Raw genomic sequence first — 26,230 nt, forward strand, 5'->3', positions numbered from 1 at the left:
TGTTAATTGTGTCCTTAGGTTTATTTAGTTCAATTCCATCTCACCAGTGCTGGACCAACATTTAACTTCCTTCTCCTGTCTATCCCTGAAAGGCTGCTTCACATGCACCCTATCCCTTCAGTCACACTAACATCATGGGATTGAGTCATTTCACACCTCTAGTAGGCAGTTTTGTCCTACCAGATTCAGAATTTTTCTGGTTGGTCTCATCTGGTGTGATTAGCTGTTTGGTCAGCCAACCTTTTTTACACAGAGTTTTCATCCCTTGATCCTGGTCAGGGGCATGAAGGCTTGGCGCCTTTAAATTCAGGCCAGTAGGTCTGGTTTCTTTCCAGGACCTGTGTTGTCCTGGGCTCTTTCTTGAGGCTTATTCCTGTAGAGGTGTATTTTCTTATTTCACGGTAAACGATTGTTTTGCCCATTTTTGATGGGTTTTTGGTTGATCATTTTCTTACTGGTTGAAGTTCAGTGGTCACTTCCATGTGTAGTCAGTGTCTTCTGGCAGTGACTTTTCTGTCTAGGTTTTGAGCATCGGGTCTGATTCCTCGTCTCATCCAGTTTCAAATTCGCAAGTTGGCCCTTCATGCGGCTTCACATGGTCCCTGGTTCTCTTTTGGGTAGCTTTTTGCTGTGTTGAACACCCTTTTGTTGGACTGCTTTTTGATGTCCTGACAGTATTTCAGTTCTTGTGCCCCTCAATGGACAAGAAAGAAAATATAATTTTTGTACTCATCGTAACATTATTTTCTTGGAGTCCACAGGTCCTACACCTCTGTAGCAAGGAGTACCAAGAGCACGAACAGAAACACAAACTGAGGCATGTAGAGTAGTGGTTATCCTGGGCTGGCATACAATTATTAGGTTTGCCAGTGTCCAGTCCTTTTGAAAGCAGCAGTATAAACCAACAGTAGCTGATATCATGTGCGCTTCAACCGACTGCAAGTCCTATTTTTTTTTTAAACGTGCAATGTGTCTTTAAACTTGCTCGAAAATGTGTCCACTGCAGGAACTGTCAATCCTATAACAACACTCTACCCCTCTTTTTCTCGAAGTCTCTACTGTCTGTGCCAACCCAGAATCTCTTCTCCTCTGTACATAATACTAATGTGCATAATAATAATGTGGCCTCTGTACATAATACCTCTGCGAATAATAATGTGGCTTCTGGGAGTAGCAACAAAGGGGAATACTATAGAGCAGGGGGGTCAGCACTGACATTAACCCCCACCCCCGAGGAGGATGGCATCATGGCACCTACCCGATCTAGGGCTGGCGTGCTGCAGTGTTCTCTCCTCCTCTCCCACGATGGGGGTTTCTTGCGTCTTGGGGTACCCTAAGCCCTATCTTTATCCCATCCTCTCCCACGATGGAAATCGGGCAGCGGTTCCGGCAGCTGTGTGTCTTCTTCCTGTTTCCAGTAGGATTGCCTGACGCTTTGGCCAATCGGGAAACGGATCTCACGACCTGCCTCCTGATTGGCGGGGGGAACCTTAGTGTGAAAATGGCAAAAATGTATTCGCTATCGTCGCACAACAGGATGGGATCAGGACAGAGTGCTCTGTGCCCCAAGCCCACCATATTTTGAAACCTATTAGAGCCTCTGGCTCTAATCACATGCCCCCGGCTTCTTGAAAGGGGCTGGGCGCATGGATAGGGAGGGCGGCAAAGGTGCTGGGGGGCGGCGCCTGTGTGCCCACAATGCACGGTCCGCCACTGCTATAGAGTTTAAGTGACAGTTCTGAGTTTGCTGTAGCTGCTCACATCACATCCAAGATGGCAGTGCTTAGCAGCAGTCTCTGGGTTTTTGAAAGTCTACACAAGAGACGCTTTAACAGGTAAATAACATACCGTAAAATTAGATGCACATATACTCTTTTGGGAAGATTGATGATATAGCGAGAAGATCTCTTTATGAAACATAATTTGTGTATGCACAATAAGGAGCGACGGAGTCCACCTGTGTGGATGAGACATTTTGCAGTGTAATTTGCACTATGGCCAGTAGAGGGATGCATGTCACACACTGTAAATTCGATGTGTGACAAGCCAATAAGAAAATATGTTTGGTAGGCATATAGGAATCTTAATATGCATGGCATTGCCCTGGCAGAAGAAAGCCTAAGGGCTTGTTCATGCTCTAGTGTGTACAGTATTAGTGTGTCGGCACATCTACATTGCACTTTGTCTTCAAAGGGTATTTATTACATAGGTTTGTACCAAGATAGTTCACATTTAGAAAAATAGTACATCAAGTGCTTACTTGTGTGGTGTTTAAGTCAGATGTGCTAATTTACCGAATTTTCAGGCTGGTCATGATATTACAAACAAAAGACCATGGTACAGTTGCATTTAGGGAATGTGTACGGTTCTGTCCTTAGCAGCAGACACCCCTTCAATCGCGACATGCCAGATATGTAAATCCAGCCAAATGACTGCCTTTTTCTGTTCAGTGACCACTCTGTCTGTAACGTGAGCACATTTACAAAAGCGTGCAACAGATTTGTCACTGAAGATTTTTACTCTTAATTAAAGCTGGCCATACACCCTTAACAGATTCTTCCATTCAAGGTGTCATACAGCGTTGGATGGATGAATCTCTCGCTACGTCTACAGCATACATCGGCTGTATCTGATCCTGTTTAGCATTGCCTTGCAGCGTGACAGAATTGATAAATGCCCCCTCCGTATCTAGCAGTAAAGCAGTAAAACACACCATCGTTTTCTCACAATGCTCTAGCAAAGCGAGGTTGCGTTCACCACTTTTTTTCATTGAAGCTTCATAACTAGCTTCTGGGCATGCGCGGGTGTAAAAACGTTGTTTTAAACGTCGTTTTTTGCTACACACGGTCAATTTCTGTGAAGTAAAAAACAACGTTTTGAAAAACGACACATAAAATTGAAGCATGCTTCAATTTTTTTTTATCGTTTTTTAACAAGACAAAACGACGTTTTCCCCCACACACGGTCATTTTAAGTGACGTTTTTAAAAAAAAAATTTTTTTTTTTCATCACATAAAGTGATGGTGTGTACGCGGCATTAGAGTTACTGGCTTCGTCAATGGCAACCGTATATGCATTAAATGGCCAAACATTTGTGTACACCTGCCACCGCCCCATATCCGCTTTCCCCAAGATTTTTGAATGGGATTGTGGAAACGTGTGCCTATTCAGCCAAAAGAACACTTGTCAAACCCTGATGGAACAAAAAAAGGCCTTCTCCAAACTAGTGCCAAAAGGTTGGAAGTACACTGTTTTCTAAACTGTCTGCATTAATTGAACCCTTCATAAATTTGTCCCCTCAGAATAACTCAACACACAGCCATTAATGTCTAAACCACTGGCAACAAAAGTGAGTACACCCCTAGGTGAAAATGTCAGAATTTGGCCCAATTAGCCATTTTCCCTCCCCGGTGTCATGTGACTCGTTAGTGATACAAGGTCTCAGGTGTGAATGAGTAGCAGGTGTGTTAAAATTTGGTGTTATTGCTCTCACTTTCTCATATTGGTCACTGGAAAATCAACATGGCACCTCATGGCAAAGAACACTCTGTGGATCTGAAAAAAAAAGAATTGTTGCTCTACAGAAAGATGGCCTAGGCCAGTGATGGCAAACCCTGGCACCCCAGATGTTTTAGAACTACATTTCCCATGATCAACGACACTGCATGAGTACATTAGTGCATGAGCATCATGGGAAATGTAGTTTTAAAACATCTGGGGTGCCAAGGTTCACCATCACTGGCCTAGGCTATGAGAAGATTGCCAAGACCCTAAAACTGAGCTGCAGCATGGTGGTCAAGATCATACAGCTGTTTAACAGGACAGGTTCCACTCAGAACAGGCCTCGCCATGGTCGACTAAAGAAGTTGAGTGCACGTGCTCAGCGTCATATCCAGAGGTTGTCTTTGGGAAATAGACATATGAGTGCTGCCAGCATTGTTGCAGAGGTGGGGGAGGGGTCAGTCTGTCAGTACTCAGACCATATGTTGCACACTGCATCAAATTGGTCTGCTTGGCTGTCGTGCCAGATGATCTTCTAAAGGTGATGCACAAGACAAGAAAGCTTGCAAACCGTTTGCTGGGACATGGATTACTGGAACCATGTCCTGTGTTCTGATGAGACCAAGATAAACGTATTTGGTTCAGATGGTGTTAAGCGTGTGTGACGGCAACCAGGTGAGAAGTACAAAGACAAGTTTGTCTTGCCTACTGTCAAGCATGGTGGTGGGAGTGTCATGGTCTGGGGCTGCATGAGTGCTGCTTTCACTGGGGAGCTACAGTTCATTGAGGGAACCATGAACACCAACATGTACTGTGACTGACCTACTGAAGCAGAGCATGATCCCCCTCCCTTCAGAGACTGGGATGCAGGGCAATATTCCAACATGATAATGACCCCAAACACACCTCCAAGATGACCACTGCCTTGCTAAAGAAGCTGAGGGTATAGGTGATGGACTGGCCAAGCATGTCTCCAGACCTGAACTCTATTGAGCATCTGTGGGGTATCCTTAAACGGAAGGTGGAGGAGCGCAAGGTCTCTAACATCCACCGGCTCTGTGATGTCATGGAGGAGTGGAAGAGGACTCCAGTCACAACCTGTGAAGCTCTGGAGAACTCCATGCCCAAGAGGGTTAAGGCAGTGCTGAAAAATAATAGCGGCCACACAAAATATTGTCACTTTGGGCCCAATTTGGACCTTTTCACTTAGGGGTGTACTCACTTTTGTTGCCAGCGGTTTAGACATTAATGGCTGTGTGTTGAGTTATTTTGAGGGGACAGCAAATTTACACTGTTATACAAGCTGTACACTTACTACTTTACATTGTAGCAAAGTGTCATTTCTTCAGTGTTGTCACATGAAAAGATATAATAAAATGTTTACAAAAATGTGAGGGGTGTACTCACTTTTGTGATATACTGTAGGTGTGTATATATGTGTGTGTATATATATATGTGTGTGTGTGTGTGTGTGTGTGTATATATATATATATATATATATATATAGCCAAAAACATTGTGACACCTGCCTGTACATGCTGCCTAGGTGACTCCTCCCCTCCCTCTAGGCCGGGGATATGCAATTAGCGGACCTCCAGCTGTTGCAGAACTACGAATCCCATGAGGCATAGCAAGGCTCTGACAGCCACGAGCATGACACCCAGAGGCAGAGGCATGATGGGATTTGTAGTTTTGCAACATCTGGAGGTCCGCGAATTGCATATCCCTGCTCTAGGCAATATTCTGGGACACGTCACGGGTCCCAGACGATTGCCTGTCCACTCGGAGAGTGCAGCGCGACTCGCGCATGAGCAGTGTGCGCCCGGCCGTGAGGCCACAAGCTGTCACAGCCGGGTGCCCACAATTCCAATGATGGCGCCGCGGAGAAGAGGGGATGAGGAGCGAGGCTTCGGGCTCCTACGTTGCTGGACTGTGGGACAGGTAAGTGGCTGTTTATTAAAAGTCAGTAGCTATACTTTTTGTAGCTGCTGACTTTTAATAAACTGAAAAAAGCCTGAATCTCCACTTTAAGGCGTCAGCATACCAAGACATTTTGGACAATTTCATGCTCCCAACTTTGTGGTTCATACACCTCTATTTGCAGTCTGTGTTTGTGGTGTCGTTAATGTATTGGCACCTGCAGCAGATCTCAAAGGCGGTGCGGGAACTACACATGGAACCCACCTTTCCCTCACTGTGTTCTGGTGTGTACCGACCCATAGATTTGACAGCAAAAGATCAGCAACACACTAAGAAGTCGTTAACTCTGCTCACTCAGCCCTCTCCTCCTGTCAGTATGTTCCCTGTCAGCACATGGGTATTCAGAAAGGAATGATTAAACCCCAGTGGTACTCGCCTCTTTCCCAGAATGTGTGCTGATGTTCAGGGGACTTTGAAGACTGTTGCATTAAAACAAAATGTGCCTTGGGTTCAGCTTGAAATATTGCAGATGCAGTCATGTTATGTTAATTATCTGGGTTGTGGGAGTATTTGATTTTGGGGTTGGCCAGTTTCTATGTTGGTAAAATCTAACTAACTATGCTCTTTCTTTATGTAGATGATGAATCTCCTGGACTGTACGGTTTCCTGCATGTGATTGTTCACACTGCCAAAGGATTCAGCCAACCTGCCAGTAAGTGCTCTTTTTTAGGTCGATTAGGTCATTTCACTGTCCCAGTGCTACATGAGGTTTTCATTAAGCCAACGTAAATTCTATAAGGTATATACATGCGTGCCGGCCAAGGCTTATAAAACAGTCATAGACGGCAGCACAGAATGTGACGGCTCTGAAATCACTAAAACAGACATTGACGAGATCTGCAGGTATATCGAAAGGCACCAGAAGGTTAAGCATTAAATCCAGGAGCTGAGCTCAGCCCAGGAGCTCTTCATAGTATAGGACACGTCTCTATATAGAGAAACCTGTATTAACCCCCTAGTAGCCAGGGTAGCTTGTAAAATTCCCATCATCCCTATGTCATGGGCCTCTCAAGAGCCCTACAACTTTCCCTAAACCACGCTTATCTAAGCAAACTATATATATATATATATATATATATATATATATATATATATATATATATATATATAATATATATATATATATATTAGGGCTGTTACTGATCAACATTTTTCTGTTCGATTAATCGTTCTTTTTTTAAATCGATTAATCGACTAATTCTGATTAATTATAACGCACATACAGATCCAACTACTTTTAGCTGATCTCCTTGCAGGCTGATTCCCAGTGCAGCTACCAACCACTGGAAAAATGGATAGCAGGATACAAAAAACACACAAAGGCAGCGCTCGATGGGAATAGCATTAAAACTTTTATAGTCTTCAAGTAGGTAACAAAATAAATATTGCACTGGAGATAAAATGGATGTAGCTACATAAACTGTAAAAATGGTGCGAGTAATACCAAACGGTACCAAAAGCAGTCATAAAAACATGTAGCTAAGTATGATACTGGTATAAAAATGTGTACAACGATGCCACTGCTGAATCCAGATGAGGAGAGGTTAACATCAGTCCGTCGGCATGTAGATGTCCCGTGAAGGGAACTATCACAACTCCCAGTGGATGGTTGTAGAATCCCAGGTTGATAGAGGGAAGTGATAGAGGGAAGTGTAACGGCCCTTGCAGGTGGCAGATAGTAAGGTCCCGCCAGCATGCAGATATGAAGGCACAGCAAAGGAGCCCTTCAGATGGACACGGCAAGACCCGCCGGTGGCTGTGACGTCACCGGATCTCCGACGGAACTCTCTGAAGGCCCGGAAGCCGGCAGAGAGGTGAGTATCAATCAAAAGAATTTTAATCGATCAAAAAGATTAAAGATTAATCGATTAATTAAAAGTTAATTTGCACAGCCCTAATATACATACATACATACATACATATATATATATATATATATATATATATATATATATATATATATATATATATATATATATTTTATATATGTAATTATTTGCTGGAAAATTACTTATTATTCATGTTGTATATTAAATATACAAATTGTGCAATTGGTGGCAATTTTGTTTTTTCACACGGTATCTGTGCAGTGTTTTTTTTTTTTATACATTTTTTTTTGGGGGGAGTAAATACACTTTAGTTAATTTTAATGCACAAAAACCCAATATATTGCCCAATTGTTTGTAAACTATAAAAATTGATGTTGCGCCACGTAAATAGATACCTAACATGTCGCACTTTAAATTCTGCACGCTCGTGGAACGGAGCCAAACAATAGTATTTAAAAATATCGATAGGCAATGTTTTGTAAGCCTTTACAGGATACCAGTTTAGAGTTGTTATACAGTAGTTCTGGTGCTAAAAGTATTGCTCTCGCTATAACCTTCATGGATACCTCACATGTGGCCTGTGCACGCAGTTACTTTTGCGTGCCTGACCTATGTATGCGTTTGGACAGGGGAGCTTGCGATTTTTCTTTCTTTTATTTACTATTATTTTCCACTATCTCTTTATTTTTTATCTACTTCATTGCTATCACAAGGGGTGAACAACATCCATTGTAAAAGCATGGGCAGTGACTGGTACCCTTCGCCGAGACATCTGGAGTCTATTAAACCCCAGAGTTCTCTTCTACCCTTCAAAGCAACTGATCAAACCAAGATTGGAAAATTACGCTCATCACCTGCCTTGACTTTACATTGTGCAGATGTGTTAATCTCAAGAATAGCTGAATAGAACATTGTCTGCATGGAGTTTGCATGTTCTCCCTGTGCTTGTGTGGGTTTCCTTCTACAGTACCTTGAAAAAGTATTCCTATCCCTTGCAATTTTCCACATTTTGTCATGTTAAAACCAAACACATAAATGTATTTTATTGGAATTTTATGTGATAGGCCAACACAAAGTGGCACATCATTGTGAAGTGAAATGAAAATGATAAATGGTTTTCAATCTTTTTTTTACAAATATCTGAGAAGTGTCGTGTGCATTTGTATTCAGCCCCCTTTACTCTGATACCCCTAACCTAAATCTAGTGCCTTCAGAAGTCATGTAGTTAGTAAATAAGAGCCCACATGTGTAGAATTTCATCTCGGTATACAGTGGAAATACAGCTGTTCTGGGAAGCCCTCAGAGAATTGTTAGAGAACCTTAGTGAACCAACAGCATTATGAAGGCCAATGAACACACCAGACAGGTCAGGGATAAAGTTGTGGAGAAGTTTAAGGCAGGTTTAGCTTTTAAAGAAATATCCCAGGCTTTGAACATCTCATGGAGCACTGGTCCATCCATCTCCTGAAAATGGAAAGAGTATGGCACAACTGCAAATCTACCAAGACATGGCCGTCCACCTAAACTGGAGATCGAACTGCACACTGTGACATGAGTATCTGTACACCATTGTGATAATAACGAAAGAGGTCGACCTGATTCAAGTCCACCTATTATCACACCACATCCTTCCTGCCTTTTTTGTCCCCCTCCCCCATCACTAGGGCTTCTTCCCCCTTTCGTTTCTGATGCATATGACTATACATCATAAACTTAATTTAACATTAATATATTAGTATGAGTAGATAGATACATTAAGTTATATAACACCATAGTATGTAAAATAATTTCAATTATAGTAGCTATAGATACAAAATAGCAAACACCATGTTGGGCACTAATGTAACATCATTGAGGGATTTTTGTCACTATTTATTTGTATGTTGCATCTTGTTAATATGTAAATGTCTCGATGGTCTGCAGTCCCCCCTATGTTAGCCACTTTGTGAGATGTGGGTGTCTATACATGGGCACAGTTATGCACATCACTATTGATACAGTGCTATAACTGTATTTCCCTTTGCATGCAACCCCATCCAATTTTCTGTGGAGTTAGGCTAAAAGCACTCACCTGGAAAATTAATGTGTTTTTAATGTTACTTTTCCACCCTCCAACCACTAGAGGGTGGACATCGAGGTAATTTCCCTTCAGGATCTCACTATCATGGAGTTTAAGTGTCCTTTGCACCCTCCACCACTAGAGGGCAGACATCGAGGACCATCTTCCATGTTAAAATGCTACCATAGAGTCGCAGTGACGTCACAGTCCCTGTACTGCAGAGCTTGGAGCAGCTAGTCTCCGCTCTGCGTATAGGGAGACGATTCACCGACACAGTGCGCGGCGCGCGGTACATCGCGATTGCGGCGCGCGCAGTACGGCACGCGCGCCGCGAACAGTACGGCGCGCGCGCGCGCATCAATTGCTGGAACGCACTGCTGTCCTATATGGCTGGCGTGCGTTCCAGCAGACTCACGTGGAGCATGTACATTGATCCAGTGGAGATAAGCACAAAGGGACAGTCAGGTAAGGCCCTATCGTTCCTCCACACAGGGGTAAAGCATATGAGCACCCCTTCCTCCACACACTCGGCCTGTAATTTAGTAACTAACTAAACAAATAAATATGCACTGTTAGCTAAAGATGGGAGCCAGTATACATTTGCAATGACAGTTCCAAAAAACACAATATATACTGTACTACTGCTCTGAGACCACCCTCATTTAAGGGACTGGCACTCTGAGGATATAGAGGTGTGGTCCTTGAAAAAACGCCCCCCGCCTACCTGGGAGGATTACACCCTGACATGAGCCTATCAACATAGGTCTGCCTGCCCACTTATGTGGGCGTGTATTTCTGTGCTTATGAGTGTGTGTGTGTGTGTATATATAGCCCCATAATCACCACGGCGAGGGAGCACTGCAGACTACGTTAGCTCTGAGGAAAGGGGTACGCCCCCGAAACGCGTCAGCTTTTACATCTACCGATTGGTTCAAACGATTATTCGTGTTCCACTGACGGTGCTGGACATCTGCTGTACTCACTTTTAAAGCCTGTTTTTAACTCCAATTTTGTGAGTATAACCATTGATTTTATTATTGGAATAAATATTTTTTATCAGTATCACACGAGGTCGGTGCGCCCTCCGCTCTCTTTCTTCTCGTCCACCTAAACTGACAGGCTGGGAAAGGAGAGCTTTACTCAGAGAAGCAGCCAAGAGGTCCATGGTAACTCTAAAGGAGCTGCAGAGATCCACAGCTCAGGTGGTTGAATCTGTCCACAAGACAACTATTAGTCGTGCACTCCACAAATCTGGCCTTTATGGAAGAGTGGCAAGAAGAAAGACATTGTTGAAACTTTGTGGGAACAGTTTGGGGATGGCCCTGTAACGGACATATGCATGCTGCCGGGACATCGATAATCTTCATGCAGGGGGACTACAAGGAACTGCATGGCTTGTCACAATTGGATGTACCGCATTGTATTCTGAGCTCAAAGGGTTAACTGGACAAAGAGTCTCTTTCACTGCTGAATGCTAATGTACTCTTCGCATAGCTAATGAACTCTTTTGTGGAGGTAACAGCCCCCTGTGAGGTGTATGCTGATGGAATTATGTGTGAGTGATAATTGTTTTAAAGGTTAATTGAATTCTATTGTCTGATCAAGTTAAGGAGCCAAAATGGCTAGCGGCTGATTGGCTCAAGGGAGTGTCATTGTTTCAAAGTGTGTGTATTGAAGTCCCCCCTGGGGGGGGGGGGGGGGGAGTGTCATTTGTTTCTGTACAGTTGTAAGCAGATATAAGCAGGTGAAATATGCCAAATAAAGTCAGTCTGCTTGACCCTTCAAACGTAGCACGTCTCGTTTCTTGGAAGGGCGTTCGATGGGATATACTGGCGGTACCTGTATATCGCAGCTTGCCAGGGAAAAGGACGTCTCCAACGGCCGATACCCTCACTACCAGTGGGTAGCCGTTACATTGGTTGGCAGCAGTGGGATCGTCCTTTTATCCAAAGAGCAAGTGCTGAATGGAGTCGCAGTACGCCAGGCTGAAAAGATCCACACTGAAAGATTTATTAGAGAGTCGTGGTAGGAGCGCCAGCAACAGACCACGGAGGGAGCTGATAGCTGACCTGCTGGAGCTGGACGAGATGGATGGATCCATGGAAGGAACTGAGCCCCTTGCACCGGTCAGCAAAGAAGATGTAATTACTGGGATTGTACAGCGGAGATTATCCTTGTATCCAGAAACGTCCGTGGAACTAATCAACCAGCTGTTCCGGGAAGCAAGGGAGGAGATACAAACGAAGAGGGGACAAGAACTGGAACTGGTAAGAGCGAGACAGCCCATTACACCTGCAGTTCCTACCCCCCCACCTGCTGCTACAGGAAAGAAAATACTGTTCACTGCATTTAAAGCTTTTGTAGAAAGTGAGGAGGAAATCGATGGATATTTGGCGGACTTTGAGAGGCAGTGCTCACTACACCAGGTACCACCAGACCAATGGGTCACTATTTTGTCGGGGAAATTGTCGGGCAAAGCCAATGAAGCCTTTCGGGCTCTCGCTCCAGAGGATATTTTACAATATCAGCAAGTTAAAAAGGCGCTGCTAACCCGATATGCCGTAACGCCAGAAGCCTACCGCCGGCGCTTCCGGGATTCCAAGAAGATGGCTGTGGACTCCCACATGGAATGGGCCAACCAGTTACAAAGGGTGGCATCCCTTTGGGTCCAAGGGTGCAAGGCCAACACCGGGGAGGAAGTATTGCAGCTGTTCCTAATGGAACATTTCTTCCAAGACCTGGCCGCAGACATACAAGACTGGGTACGAGATCGCCGTCCCGCTAACTTAAACGAGGCGGCTCGGCTAGCAGATGAGTACGCGGAGACAAGGAAAGTAAGCCAGGGTACTATGCGGCTGGCTCAGAAGGCAGAACCGCGTACTCCAACAGTCACCCCACGCCCAGAGTTTCGGGCTCCAGTCCCACCACGTCCTCAGGGGCCTAGCAACTACCCCCGGGATTCGCCTAGGGTGACGTGCCATCACTGCAGCGACACAGGACATATTGCTCGTTATTGCCCTTTGAGAGCTACCAATAACAATTGGAGACGCACAACACCCAACACAGAGGTCACTCCATCACGTCCCTCTGCGGCCCACTGCCTGGAGACCGAGGGGGGCCCTGAGGAATGTCTGGGAATTTGGTATGAGGCAGACCCAATACAAGCGGCCTCTCCGGATAACCGTCAGCATCACCGTCAGGAGGTACGAGTGAATGGACAAGTAGCACAAGGCTTAAGAGATTCCGGGACTACTATCACTCTGATTCAAAAACATCTGGTAAAGCCAGAGAACGTGTCCACTCGCACAGTTGCCGTCCGGGTCGCAGGGGGTGCTGTATTTCGCGTACCCACCGCCCGGGTGCACTTAGACTGGGGAGCCAGGTCAGGAAAGACCACAGTTGGTATCATGGACAACCTACCTGCCGAGGTGGTGCTGGGCAACGACATTGGCCCTCTGACTTCGGCTTATTTACCTACACCTGCTGCTGCTTGTCCCGTGACCACCCGCGTTGCTGGAATCAACCCGCTTGCTGCTGAGAACCGGGTAAGACTACCTTCCCCGACATATACTGTAGATCAGGCACAATATCACAGTCTAAAATGGGAATGTGACAAGTTGGCCAGTGAGAAATCAGAGATGAAACGACACTATGTCATGTATTATGAGATGTCCCGTGGCTTGAACATTGAAATGCACAAACAGGCGGAAATTGTCAAAAGATTAAATGGGATTTGCATCCAGGTGGTGCCGTATCTGTCCCAAGAGCATCAGCAACAGGTTTTGGGAGCCATTGAGAGAGCAAAGCAAGTGACTGTTCCAGAATTGAATTCTATTCTTCACCGTCACCATCAGCTACCGACCTGGTAAGCCAATGGGAAGGCCGACGGACTGTCCAGGCAAACGGAACTTTTACCCTAACAGCAGACCGGACATCCCCAAGTTGATCCGAAAAGGATCAATCCGGGTCTGCCGGAGTGTTCCACAAAAGGGGAGTAGTGTAACGGACATATGCATGCTGCCGGGACATCGATAATCTTCATGCAGGGGGACTACAAGGAACTGCATGGCTTGTCACAATTGGATGTACCGCATTGTATTCTGAGCTCAAAGGGTTAACTGGACAAAGAGTCTCTTTCACTGCTGAATGCTAATGTACTCTTCGCATAGCTAATGAACTCTTTTGTGGAGGTAACAGCCCCCTGTGAGGTGTATGCTGATGGGATTATGTGTGAGTGATAATTGTTTTAAAGGTTAATTGAATTCTATTGTCTGATCAAGTTAAGGAGCCAAAATGGCTAGCGGCTGATTGGCTCAAGGGAGTGTCATTGTTTCAAAGTGTGTGTATTGAAGTCCCCCCTGGGGGGGGGGGTGTCATTTGTTTCTGTACAGTTGTAAGCAGATATAAGCAGGTGAAATATGCCAAATAAAGTCAGTCTGCTTGACCCTTCAAACGTAGCACGTCTCGTTTCTTGGAAGGGCGTTCGATGGGATATACCGGCGGTACCTGTATATCGCAGCTTGCCAGGGAAAAGGACGTCTCCAACGGCCGATACCCTCACTACCAGTGGGTAGCCGTTACAGGCCCCTTTCTATTCCAACATGAGTGTGCACCAGTGCACAAAGCAAGGTCCATGAAGACATGGATGAGCTAGTTTGGGGTGGAGCAACTTGACTGGCCTAATGGAAGAAAGGGCTCCTAAGCCGTCTGCAGGATCTCGTATGCTGCCGTGTGAATCCGGGTGCTTGCCTGGTCCACAGACAGAGGAATCAATAGAAAGCAAAGAGAAAGGGCTACACATCCACAGATTTAAAGCAATATATTTATTGAAGATCCACAAAAAAATAAAACATGATACCCAAGGATCCAAAGGTGCTCGGTAGACGCGTTTCACACTGAGTAAGCACATTTGTGTGAAACGCGTCTACTGAGCACCTTTGGATCGTTCCGTATCATGTTTTATTGTTTAATAGATCTTCAATAAATGTATTGCTTTTTATCCCCAGATGAGCTGCCCTTTCTGTTTGCTTCAGAGTCCTGACCTCAACCCAATAGAACACCTTTGGGATTAATTAGAGCACAGACTTGAGCTTGACCTCACAAATACTCTTCTGAAAGAATAGTCCGAAATTCCCATAGACACACTCCTAAACCTTGTGGAAAGCCTTCCCAGAAGATTTGAAGCTCTTATAACTGCAAAGGGTGGGCCAACTCAATATTGAACCCTACAGACTGGGATGTCCTTAACGTTCATGGTATGGCAGGCGTCCCAATACTTTTGGTAATATAGCGTATGTATACAATGAATTTTAATGACGGGTCCACTTTACAGAAAAAAACTCCCACAGCAGCCATCACATATGATGTAGACATGCTCAGGAGGGTCCTATAAAAGTCCCTTACATTTGAAAATATGTATAGCTCAGGAAAGTCTCATGTACTGCACGGTTTTGGTGCTATGGTACAGAATGTTCTATACATTGGGTTCATCCTGCTGCTTCCCTGATGGGAATGTATTTTAAGAAACAGTTTACATTTCCCTTAATAGATTTTAAAGGCGGTACTTTGTCATTAGTTCTCTTGTATGAATCCCTGACTGTGAAAATGATTAGGAGAGACATTCTAATAGAGATACAATATATCATTTTATTTAACTAGTGATAATAAAGTAAAAAAATGTATTTGCTTTAAAATAAAAAAAGATGTTATTTTTACTTGCTCAGTGTAATGATATTGCACAGAGTGGACCCTTATCTCCTCTTCTGGAGTCCCCCGCCGGCAGTGTACACTCCTCCTGTCCTGTGTGCAGGGCCGCTGTCAGACATCATGGGGCCCCGTACAGCCTACCTAACGGGCCCCCGACTCCGCCCACCTTGAAAAAATGCAGCCTTATCCTCAAATGATATTTGTTTTTCTCCTACCTGTTCATTTACATCAGGCTATGTTTGATCTGTCATGTTTAGGTTTGGAAAAATAGAAAAGGATGCAGTCCTTTCCCCATTTTTTTTTTTTTTTCTGGAACTGAGCAGACCAGTGGCGGCTGCTCCATACGGGGCGCGGGGCTGCTCTGTTTGCTGCCCCTGGAACAGACCCATAATTGGGTCCATTTACATCCAGACTCCTGTGGGCCTACATGAAGGTATGTACAAACAATTGACCAATGACAAACAATGGATCTAAGTGGAAAGCTTGGGCAATTAGTTCTTAAATTGAAGTGGTTGGGGGCCTTAAAAACACAGCTCAGCCATTTACTGCCCCCAAACACAAATGTAACCAAGCATCTCATGCTTATCATTATCATCATTATGATGATCAGAGAGCAGATGCTCTATGGCTCTGTCACAGTGTCACATTGCTGTTGAATGCTGACTGTTATGGCTGTACTGTGTTATAATCTGTAACACACAGTACAGCCATTAAGTTAACAAAATCAGCACCCAACAGCCATGTGACACTGTGACAGAGCCATAGAGCATCTGCTGTTCTCTGATCATCATCATTGGCAAGCATAGTGGGGAGTCAGGGAGTATACCTTCATTCCTTAGTAGTCAGTGTTGCTGTGTGAACTGCCACTTGCCTGAGGCTGTGCCCCGCCATCGGATTAAGCCTGTTGTGCCCTCTCAGCCTCCCCACCTTACATCAGTCTCTCTCTCCGTCCACGGAACTTAAGCCTCGTACACACGGTCGGACTTCAAACAAACTTTTTCATGGATTTTTGTCCGAAGGGAGTTGGCCGGGCATACCCATAGCATACACACGGCAGGACTTTTCTGCAAACTTTTCTAAAACTTTCCCAACATCACGTGGTTTTTCTGCTCTTTACTGCCACCCTTTGGTCAACTTCTGCTATTGTTGGTTGATTTTAACATTGGTTCTAGGCATGCGTATACGTACTTCGGACTTCCGATGGATTTCTGTACACACAGTCGGACTTTGCACCATCGGACTTTTGTTGCCGAAAAGTTCGTCCGTTTGCAGAGCGAACTTTTGTCCGATGAAAACTGAAAAAGTTTGTCCGATGGAGCGTACACACGGTCAGATTTTTTGGAAAATTTGCTCATTTTGAAGTTTGTTGGCAAAAAGTCTGATCGTGTTTACGAGGCTTTACTGAGGCAGAAGTATACAGGAGCAGTGTAGAGAAGAATCACTCCGCCAGGGAAACCATAGGCAGTGGGTTGCTGCTGCCGGATCTATAATATGGGCAGCGCATGGGCTTGTCTGCCTGCACCCGAAAAAGGAAAAAAAAGTCCCTCCTCTGCTGTCACCTCCTGAGCCCATATGTTGACCTGATGGGGCCCAGGAAAATGTAATTACCCTCTGATTTAGCAAGTCGAGCAGGGTATGGTTTAGAGAAAAACTTTTTATTTATTGAAATAACTTTAAAATAACTTAAAGGTTGACCGAGCCCCCTGCTGCACTGAGCCCGGTTCAACAGGGCTGGTTGTACTGCCCTATCAGCGGCCCTGCCTGTGTGTGTCCCCATAGCAAGCTGTGTGCTGAGAAAATTACTTGGAACCCCCAAACATTGGGAAAAAAATAGTAAAGTTTGCTAAATTATTTTTTTTTTTGTATAATGTGAAAGATGATGTTACGCTGTGGGAATCGTGAGAGAATCATCATCTTATAAGCAAAAAAATTGTGATTCTCATTTTATCCAGGATTGGACAGCTCTAAGACCCTTTCACACTGGGGCGGAGCAGGCGTTAGCGGTAAAGCACCCTTAGTTTTAGCGCCGCATTACCGCTGTTATATTGGTGCTTTTTGGCCGCTAGCAAGGGTTAAAAGCACCCTGCTAGTGGCCGAAAAGCACCGAAATAACGGTAAAGTGCCGCTAAAACTAGGGGTACTTTACCGCTAACGCCCGCTCCGCTCCAGTTTGAAAGGGTTAAAAGCGCCCATGTTGCAGCAGTGACTAAGTGCATTGCAGGCGCTTCGGCAGCGCTGCCCATTAATTTTAATGGGCAGGGGCAGTGGAGGAGCGTTGTACACCGCTCCTGCACCACCCCAAAGAAGCTACTTGCAGGACTTTTTTTTTCCCCCCATCCTGCAAGTGCACCGCCCCAGTGTGAACGCCCTCGGACTTTCACACTGAGGAGGCTTGCGAGGCGCTATTTTTAGCGCTAAACCGACTGAAAAGCGGCCTAGTGTGAAAGGGGTTTAATGTGAACCAAAAATTTGCCTCAAGAGGTTAAGTGGATGTAAAGAGCGTATGTAAAGCTGATTAAAAAAAAAAAGAAACCTGACTGAACGGATGAAACAAACGGAAGGCATGTGTGAAAGTACGGATGGGAGCTTTCTGGTAGAAAATAAACACACAACTCTCCTAAACTCTATGAGCATTTTCCTCTGCCAAGGGAACTGCTATTTTTCTAAGCCCAGTGTGCATGGAGCCCTTAGACACATTGGTAAAATAACTTGGTTGTGTGTATTTGTATTTGATTTTTTAGATTTATTTCACAATGCAGATGTATTGCTTTGATGCAGCTGTATTTGGCTGTGCCTAGTTTTTCTTATACAGATCACATATATTTTCTGGCACGCAGCATAAAGTCCTACCATAAAATAAGGGTATCGAACAGGATGTGTCTCTGAAGATTAGATGCTGCCCTGAACTCCCATGTTGTAAAATCGCTTTTGATCAAAAACCACTAAGTGGATCTGACATGTTGAGCTCAGACTCCTTTCATGTGAGGCAAAACCCAATCCCACAGCTGTGACAGGGTCATGCTTAATATTTATCAGGTCTCCCAATGATGAATCACACACAAGTTCAGCTGAATCTCATTCCGTGCGGATACAATAGAAGGTCATTGCAGTGTGAATATGGGAGCGAAGTCTTGGTTTTACAACCTGACCTTGAGATGAAAATGTCCAAAAGTCCTAGAGGGTTAGAAGACAAAGCAATCCAAAGGGAGGAGATGATGTACAATGACCAGTCACATTAACCTTGCACCTGTTACAGTGAAAAGTAAAAAACATGTACTGGTTGGTTTGCTTTAGCTTCCTATATGTTGAGTTGTGCTTTACTAAGAGGTTTGATCAATTATTCATAGCGTAACCTTGCACTGATGTGTTGGGATGAGCACATATAAATTGTCTAGTTTTTATTTCATGTTTACAAATCTGTCAGCATGCTGGCACTTGTAGGTGGTGGACTGCAGGGGCCCGGCATGTCATAGCTCCCAACTGTCCCTGATTTTGAGGGACTGTCCCTGATTTTGAGGGACTGTCCCTGATTTTGAGGGACTGTCCCTGATTTTGAGGGACTGTCCCTGATTTTGAGGGACTGTCCCTGATTTTGAGGGACTGTCCCTGATTTTGAGGGACTGTCCCTGATGTTGAGGGACTGTCCCTGATGTTGAGGGACTGTCCCTGATGTTGAGGGACTGTCCCTGATTTGGAGCAATGTCCCACTTTCCTACTCATTTGTCCCTCATTGTGGTCTGATCAATATAGTTGTATAAAAAATATCTTTCAAAAAGTGTTTCCCAGTGCTAAACTATTCATCCAAATTATAAATTGCTGCATTTGTAAATTTTAAAAGCCAATATAAACGAATAGCAGTGGTAAAAAAAAAAAAAGTCCTTTGTGGATTTAATTAACTTTTTTGGGTTAATTCTCCTTTTAAGCGGGTGTGGCAGGGGGGTGTGTCCTATGCTGGGCCGGACTTGCCATTGGGCTTGACTGGGCTTGACATATATCCAGTGAAGTGACTGTCCCTCAGGTACATACGTTATGTCTACCTGCAGTCTTCTCTTCTCTACATCCATTCAAAGTGATGTCTGAGCTGTTGGAAAACAGGGAGCAGAGAAATGAAGTTACGGAGAGCTCTGAGAGCAGATTGGAGAAAAGATACATACCTGCAAGCACATAGGAACAGAGCTGAGGCAGTTCATCTGCTGGATGTCCCTCCCCTGTCACCTTTTTTTCTCTTGGTGTCAGGAGAACTTGTGGGAAGAGATTCATTTTGATAACAGGAACAAAGCAGTGGACAGAAATAAGAGTACACACTATAGAGCAGGGGTCCTCAAACTAAGGCCCACGGGCCGGATCCGGCCCACCAGTGTGATTTACCCGGCCCGCGGACTGCCCCATTAATATTGCAGCAATCCCCCTCTCCTCTGCTACCTTTTTATCACACAAGATGAGAAACATGACAGGTCCGGACAAAAGGCGGTTCTTTTGAGTTAAGCAGCGGGGCGGTTTCAGCAATCAAACACCTGCCTTTCACTAGCAATGCCCCGCCCTTTGTCCGGATTTGCCATGCTTTGCGTCTTGTGTGGTTGAGGTAGCAGAGAGGCGGAGTGCTGGGATGTTATAAAAGGGGCAGCAGTGTAATATCGATGGGGGGATCTGTGATAGGGTGGGAGATTTGTGATAGGGAGGCCTGTTATGGGGGGCTATGTGAGGAGAGAAGTTTGTGTTGGGGGGAAGTCTGTGATGGGGAGGAGTCTGTGATGGGGGATCTGTTATGGGGGGTCTATGATGGGGTGGTCTGTTATTGAGGGATTTGTGATCGAGAGGAGTCTGTTATTGGGGGCTTTGTGATATGAATGAATGAATGACTTGCAACGCATGCGAACTGAATCGCCTCTGGGCACTTTTTCCAGCCAGTATCTGCTTGGTTGGTGCGGTCATTTTTACCCCGTAGGATCATGACACACTAGGGACACACAGTCATACACACATATATACATATATACTGGGCCAATTTGGACGAGATCCAATTTACCTACCAGCATGTCTTTGGAGTGTGGGAGGAAACCGGAGTACCCGGAGGAAACCCACGCAGACACAGGGAGAACATGCAAACTCCAGGCAGATGGTGTCGTGGTTGGGATTCGAACCAGCCAATATAGAGGAGTTTGTGTTGGGGGGCTTTGTGATGGAGAGAGATTTGTGTTGGGGGGGCTTGTGACGGGGGGCCTAATATGGGAGAATCTTTGGGGGGAGGAATCTGTGATGGGGTGGTTCCGTGATGAGGGGGGTCTGTGTTGTGGAGGGGTTCTGTGATGAGGGGAGTCTGTGAAATACTAACAAGTTTATGTTGAATAAAATTGTTCTTTATTTTAAATATTGTATTGTTTTTTTTCCTGTTTTTTAAACTATAGTCCGGCCCCCCAACAGTCTGAGGGACCGTGAACTGGCCCCCTGTTTAAAAAGTTTGAGGACCCCTGCTATAGAGGGATATGCTTTGTAGTTTACAATTACTTTAAGGCTGAGTTCACACTTTTGCGGTTACTCCGCATCCAATTCGCATGTCAGAAGCTTGTGATCGGCTCCCAAGGAGCTGGTTCACATATCTTCGCAGCGAATTGCACAGGAGTCCTGTGAATCTTCTCGTCTGTTTCAGGTCTGAATTCAGCCGAAAATTTGGAACGAAGTCGGACCTGAAACGGTGAATGGGGACTCACCAGACTCCTGCTGTGAGCTGCTCTGTACAGCAGTGTGAACTCAGCCTTAAAGGGGTTGTAAAGGTAAAAATCCCTAAATAGCTTCCTTTACCTTAGAAAGCTTATTGAGGGGGGAGGGGACGAGCAGGCAAGTCTGGACACTCTCTACTTTGCAGATAGAGAAAGGAGCTGTTTGTTAGTGGGTGTCTTGACACTCCTGCTCGCCCCCTCCCCCCTCAAGAGGCTTTCTCCACACCAGGGAGAAAGCCTTGCATTACTGTGTGTAGTTACAGACAGAAGAACAGGAAGTGAGGATTTCTCAGAAGAAATAAGGACATTTAAAAACAAAATGGAAGGATGAGGCAAGTAAAAGAGGACTGCACTAAGGTAAAGGAAGCTATTTAGGGAAAATATTTTTTACCTTTACAACCCCTTTAATGTCTGTGTGCAAAAAGCATGTTCTGACATCACATCAGAACATACAAGCTGTCAAATTAGATCCTGTTCAATGTTATGGTAAACCCCATCCAACTAAATGCTAGTTTTGGTATTTCATAGATCCGCATAAGTTATCTCCTACAATAAATTATTAATACTAGGATAATCCCACTATCTCATATTTGACATCCGTTTTATGTCTCCTTTCAGATCCCTACTGCACATTAGAAGTGGATTCCTTTGGTTATTTTGTCAGCAAAGCAAAAACCAGAGTGTTCCGTGACACTACTGAGCCTGAGTGGAATGAGGTAAGCTGTGCACCACCCCCAAATTGATGTACTTGAGTACTACAACTCTGATAACCAAAATTCAATAAAATTCAATAAAATATGTACATTGAACATGATGGTTAATAGACTTTATTTCTCATGCGATTTGACAATTCCAAATCGCATGACAAGTCACACCCTATTGTCGACAATGGAAGCGTTCAAATTGCCACGAATCTTGACATTGTGCTAAAGCAGCATGATTTTAAAGCCCCCGGCCACAGGAAATGGTGACCAAGTGTACATGAAGCCTTAAGTGGGGTACACACTATAAGAAAAACGGGGAAACAAACATCCGATTTACCTCGTTGTTGAGGAAGAAATAAAGGGCCGAAAATTCTCGTATGACGAAGGCTTTTTCTTGTACATTGTTTCTGATCATGCACAGTCTTCCGTTTCATATTTTTCTCATATGAAAAACGTATAAAAACAGTGCGCATTAGATGAAAACCGTTCATTCTGTTCACGTACGAGAAATATTTTGGAGTTTGTCCCTTTGGAAATTTTCTTACGGAAGGTTGGAATCGGCTGTCGAAAGTTGTGTACACACAATCAGAAAATCGATACGATCGTTCCTCGGATAAAAATGTTTCTTAGGCTGCATTCAAACCTGAGCGTTTTCTGTTTGTAATACGCCTAAAAAAAGGCTGAAAAACACAAACAAGCAAAATCCCATTAATTTTAATGGCACCTGTTCACATCTGAGCATTTTATCACCTAAAGAAAATGAAAAACGCCTTAAGCTCAAAAAAGAACATGAGCTTCTTCGGGGCAATTTACAAGCGTTTTTCTGCTTTTTACATTGGTGACCTATACAAACTTTGAAACGCTCAGGTGTGAATGCAGCCTTATAGTGTGTATAAGCTTTTAAAAGAGAAAGAGCATACAGCAGAAGAGAAGCTGCAGGGAATCCAGGAAGTTATGGAAAGAGATGGCCAGCAGGCAGGCAGAACTCACAACATGAAAGGAGATGTGTCAAGTAAGCTTATATTGCAATACAAACAATAGTTTTTTTGTGACCAGTGGCGTTGCTAGGGGGTGGCTTTTGGGGCCCATAGCCCCAAGTCTCTAGGGTGACCATGGCGGGTGCTGAGGCCAGGGGGGGAGGGCAGTCCGCCCTGGGTGCTAAACACTACTGGCGGGTGTCAGTCTGTTGTCTTCCGCTGTGTCAGCTTTAATTTGAATCGCTGGGCACCCGCCGTCACAAAGTCCCGCCTCCTGGTATGGCTTCTTTGACAGACAGCACACTTGTCCAACTGACGTGAGCTGCCTATCATAGGTGAGAGCCGATCCAGGAGGCAAAACTTACTGGACAAACGGCACCAGGCGATTCAAATTAAAGCTGACACAGCGGGCGATGCCGGCCTGTGTGATGATCTGACCGGCTCTCCTCTCTGGGCCTCTGACACGGGAGGGCGATGTGGGCACTGGTGAGGTTGCATTCCTGGGCACAGGTGAGGCTGCGTTGGGTGGGCACAGGTGAGGCTGCGTTGGGTGGGCACAGGTGAGGCTGCGTTGGATGGGCACAGGTGAGGCTGCGTTGGATGGGCACAGGTGAGGCTGCGTTGGATGGGCACAGGTGAGGCTGCGTTGGATGGGCACAGGTGAGGCTGCGTTGGATGGGCACAGGTGAGGCTGCGTTGGATGGGCACAGGTGAGGCTGCGTTGGATGGGCACAGGTGAGGCTGCGTTGGATGGGCACAGGTGAGGCTGCGTTGGATGGGCACAGGTGAGGCTGCGTTGGATGGGCACAGGTGAGGCTGCGTTGGATGGGCACAGGTGAGGCTGCGTTGGATGGGCACAGGTGAGGCTGCGTTGGATGGGCACAGGTGAGGCTGCGTTGGATGGGCACAGGTGAGGCTGCGTTGGATGGGCACAGGTGAGGCCGCGTTGGATGGGCACAGGTGAGGCCGCGTTGGATGGGCACAGGTGAGACTGAGATGTGGGCACAGGTGAGGCTGAGATGTAGGCACAGGTGAGGCTGAGATGTGGGCACAGGTGAGGCTGAGATGTGGGCACAGATGAGGCTACATTGCTGAACACTGGTGAGGTGGAGCTGTGGGCACAGGTGAGGCTCCATTCCTGGGCCGGCACAGGTGAGGCTGCTTCACTGGACACTGGTGAGGCTGCATAGATGGGCACAGCTAAGCCTGCATTCTTTATGTAGCGCACTCCTGAGCCCTGGGGCTCTCTGGGGGCCCTGATGTAAGGGGGAGGCTCTCTGGGGACCCTTATGTAAGGAAGGGGCTCTCCGGGCACCCTGATGTAATGAGGGGGGGCTCTGGGGACCCTGATGTAATGAGGGGGGGCTCTGGGGACCCTGATGTGATGAGGGGGGGCTCTGGGGACCCTGATGTAATGAGGGGGGCTCTGGGGACCCTGATGTAATGAGGTGGGCTCTGGGGTCCCTGATGTAATGAGGGGGGGGGGGGGCTCTGGGGTCCCTGATGTAATGAGGGGGGGCTCTGGGGACCCTGATGTAATGAGGTGGGCTCTGGGTACCCTGATGTAGGGGGGTCTTTCTGAGGGCCCTGATGTAAGTGGGGGGGCTTTCTGAGGGCCCTGGTGTAAGTGGGGGGGCTTTCTGAGGGCCCTGGTGTAAGTGGGGGGGCTTTCTGAGGGCCCCTGATGTAAGGGGGGATCCGCACTCAGATATGCAACAATATTTTATATACCATACACACACTCACACACGTGTACAGTATAATCTATATATGTGTATGCCCGCCCAAGCATATGACTTTCTTTACTTTGCTGCTTGTGGGCTCTAGCCCCAGATCTTTTGTAGACCTAGCAACGCCCCTGTTTGTGACCATCCAATATAAGCATTGCTGATAATATAAAATGAATCTCTTTTAAGTAATAGATGGTGCAGATTACAAAATCTAGGCAAAGCAAGTGCAAAAACATGATATCAGAGGAGGAAGGGGCCTTTTATATTCCATTTGGGAAACATGAATTGAGGGAACTGAGATGTATCGTACAAATGAACAGTTAAATCTACAATTTGTTATGCAGATCACTGTGCAAAACTAGGTTTGCCAGCCTGACATTATTACTGATTGTTGTATTGATGTGTTCTTTTATATTGAGTATTGCAATTGAAACTATCTTCTTCAATCATGTAGGAATTTGAAATTGAGCTGGAAGGTTCACAATATCTGCGGATCTTATGTTATGAAAAGTGCTATGATAAAAGTAAGATCAACAAAGACAACAATGAGATTGTGGACAGGATTATGGGCAAAGGACAGATTCTGGTAGGAATTTTGCCTTTTTTTTTTTTTTTTTTTTAGACAACTGTGTTGCAGTATTTACTGCTGTGTAAATGGTTTATATACAGAGCCATGTTTGCATTGCATTCCATTTACTTATACAAGACTGAACTTCTGCCGGTACTGAGAACAGGGCGACCCAGAATGCACCAGGTGAATTGCATAGGGCAGGTTAATGAAAGTTAAACAGAAGCCATATGGTGCAAGGCTTCAACTGCTTCTGAGCATTCAAATGTATTTTAAGGGCTTTTCCATCAAAGGTTTATTAGATTCCTAATTGTTGACCTTACATAATTCCCTTTCCAGGGTAGTGGGCAGAATGAACAGCAAATAACACTTGTTTATTGAGAGGAAAGTGTCTGTGTCTTTGCAGAGGCCCACTCCTGACTTAATGACTATCACCTTGTGCCACTCCTTTCTTCCTCACAGCCAGGAACAATACCCTGTGTTTCCAGGTATGGGGGAGCATGTAACCTCCTACTATGCCAGAGTGCTCAGATTTAGAAGCTAATCAGTAGGCTCAAGCATTGTGACGTGACAATGGACATGACTTCACCACTCTACCCCCTAGCATCTGAAGCCTGGTACACGCGATGTTAGTGCGGCGATCTCCCCCACTGTGCCTTAGGGGTCTGACAGGGGGACTGCCATGGGCTGCAAGTGTTGATTGGATGCTGGTTTTCCAGCATGTCCCTTCAACAAAGGCGAATAGCCAGGCCAGCTTCTCTCAGAAAGGCTGACATATTCAAGGGCCTATTGATGGCCTGTTCCTGTTGAAGCAGCCGAAATTTGACCCATGTGTACCCAGCCTAAGACTAAAGCCCCGTACAAATGGGAGGAATATCAGCTGGGTTAACAGAAACCAGCCAAAATTCAGCCTGTGTGTACAGCAGACTGTGCGACAGAAGCTGGACATTCAGGCGTGCCCAAAAAACTGCTGATCAGCGGTCGCAGCCACTGGCTGCGAGCACTGACCAGTGTGTTCTAGGAGAGGCTGTCCCCCTGTCAGAGCACAATAGCTCAGCAGGGAGATCCCTGTACTAACATGGAATAGTTGGTACAGGAAGCCGAGCGCCCCAGTTTTTCTTTTGTTCAGCCCGCTGTATTGAACGAAAAAAAAATATGATAGTGTGTACCTAGCATTAGCATTTCCGTACTGGCTGCAGTGGAGGAATAATATTAGTTTGTTTGAAGGGTGAGATGCTTTGCAAAGAAAATAGTCTCATAAATTCATGAAGCTTTAGGCTCCATGCACATTATAAGCTAAAAACAAAGCCAGAAAAACACTGTATGAAAAAAGCTGATAAACGCATTTTTGTGCCAGCTTCTAGTAGCATTTTGGTAGCTTTTAGGAGCATTAGCATTTTATTGGCATTTTTGCTCAAAGAGGCTGCTGGTAGCATTTAGGAGCATGCAGCATATTCTG

At 45.4% G+C, this 26,230-nt stretch overlaps 1 protein-coding gene across 5 annotated transcripts in view; it reads left to right on the forward strand.

The window, feature by feature from the left end:
* Positions 1-26,230, forward strand: part of ABR (ABR activator of RhoGEF and GTPase) — a 612,111-nt gene that overhangs the window by 495,367 nt on the left and 90,514 nt on the right. For all 5 annotated transcript variants that reach the window (XM_040338587.1, XM_040338588.1, XM_040338589.1 and 2 more), the window contains 3 exons: positions 6,059-6,133; positions 21,411-21,508; positions 24,658-24,789. In XM_040338587.1, the coding sequence (XP_040194521.1) occupies positions 6,059-6,133; positions 21,411-21,508; positions 24,658-24,789 (305 nt within the window). The remainder of the gene's footprint in view (positions 1-6,058; positions 6,134-21,410; positions 21,509-24,657; positions 24,790-26,230) is intronic.

Source organism: Rana temporaria, chromosome 2, assembly GCF_905171775.1.
Source record: "Rana temporaria chromosome 2, aRanTem1.1, whole genome shotgun sequence".
In the NCBI taxonomy this organism is placed as follows: domain Eukaryota; kingdom Metazoa; phylum Chordata; class Amphibia; order Anura; family Ranidae; genus Rana; species Rana temporaria.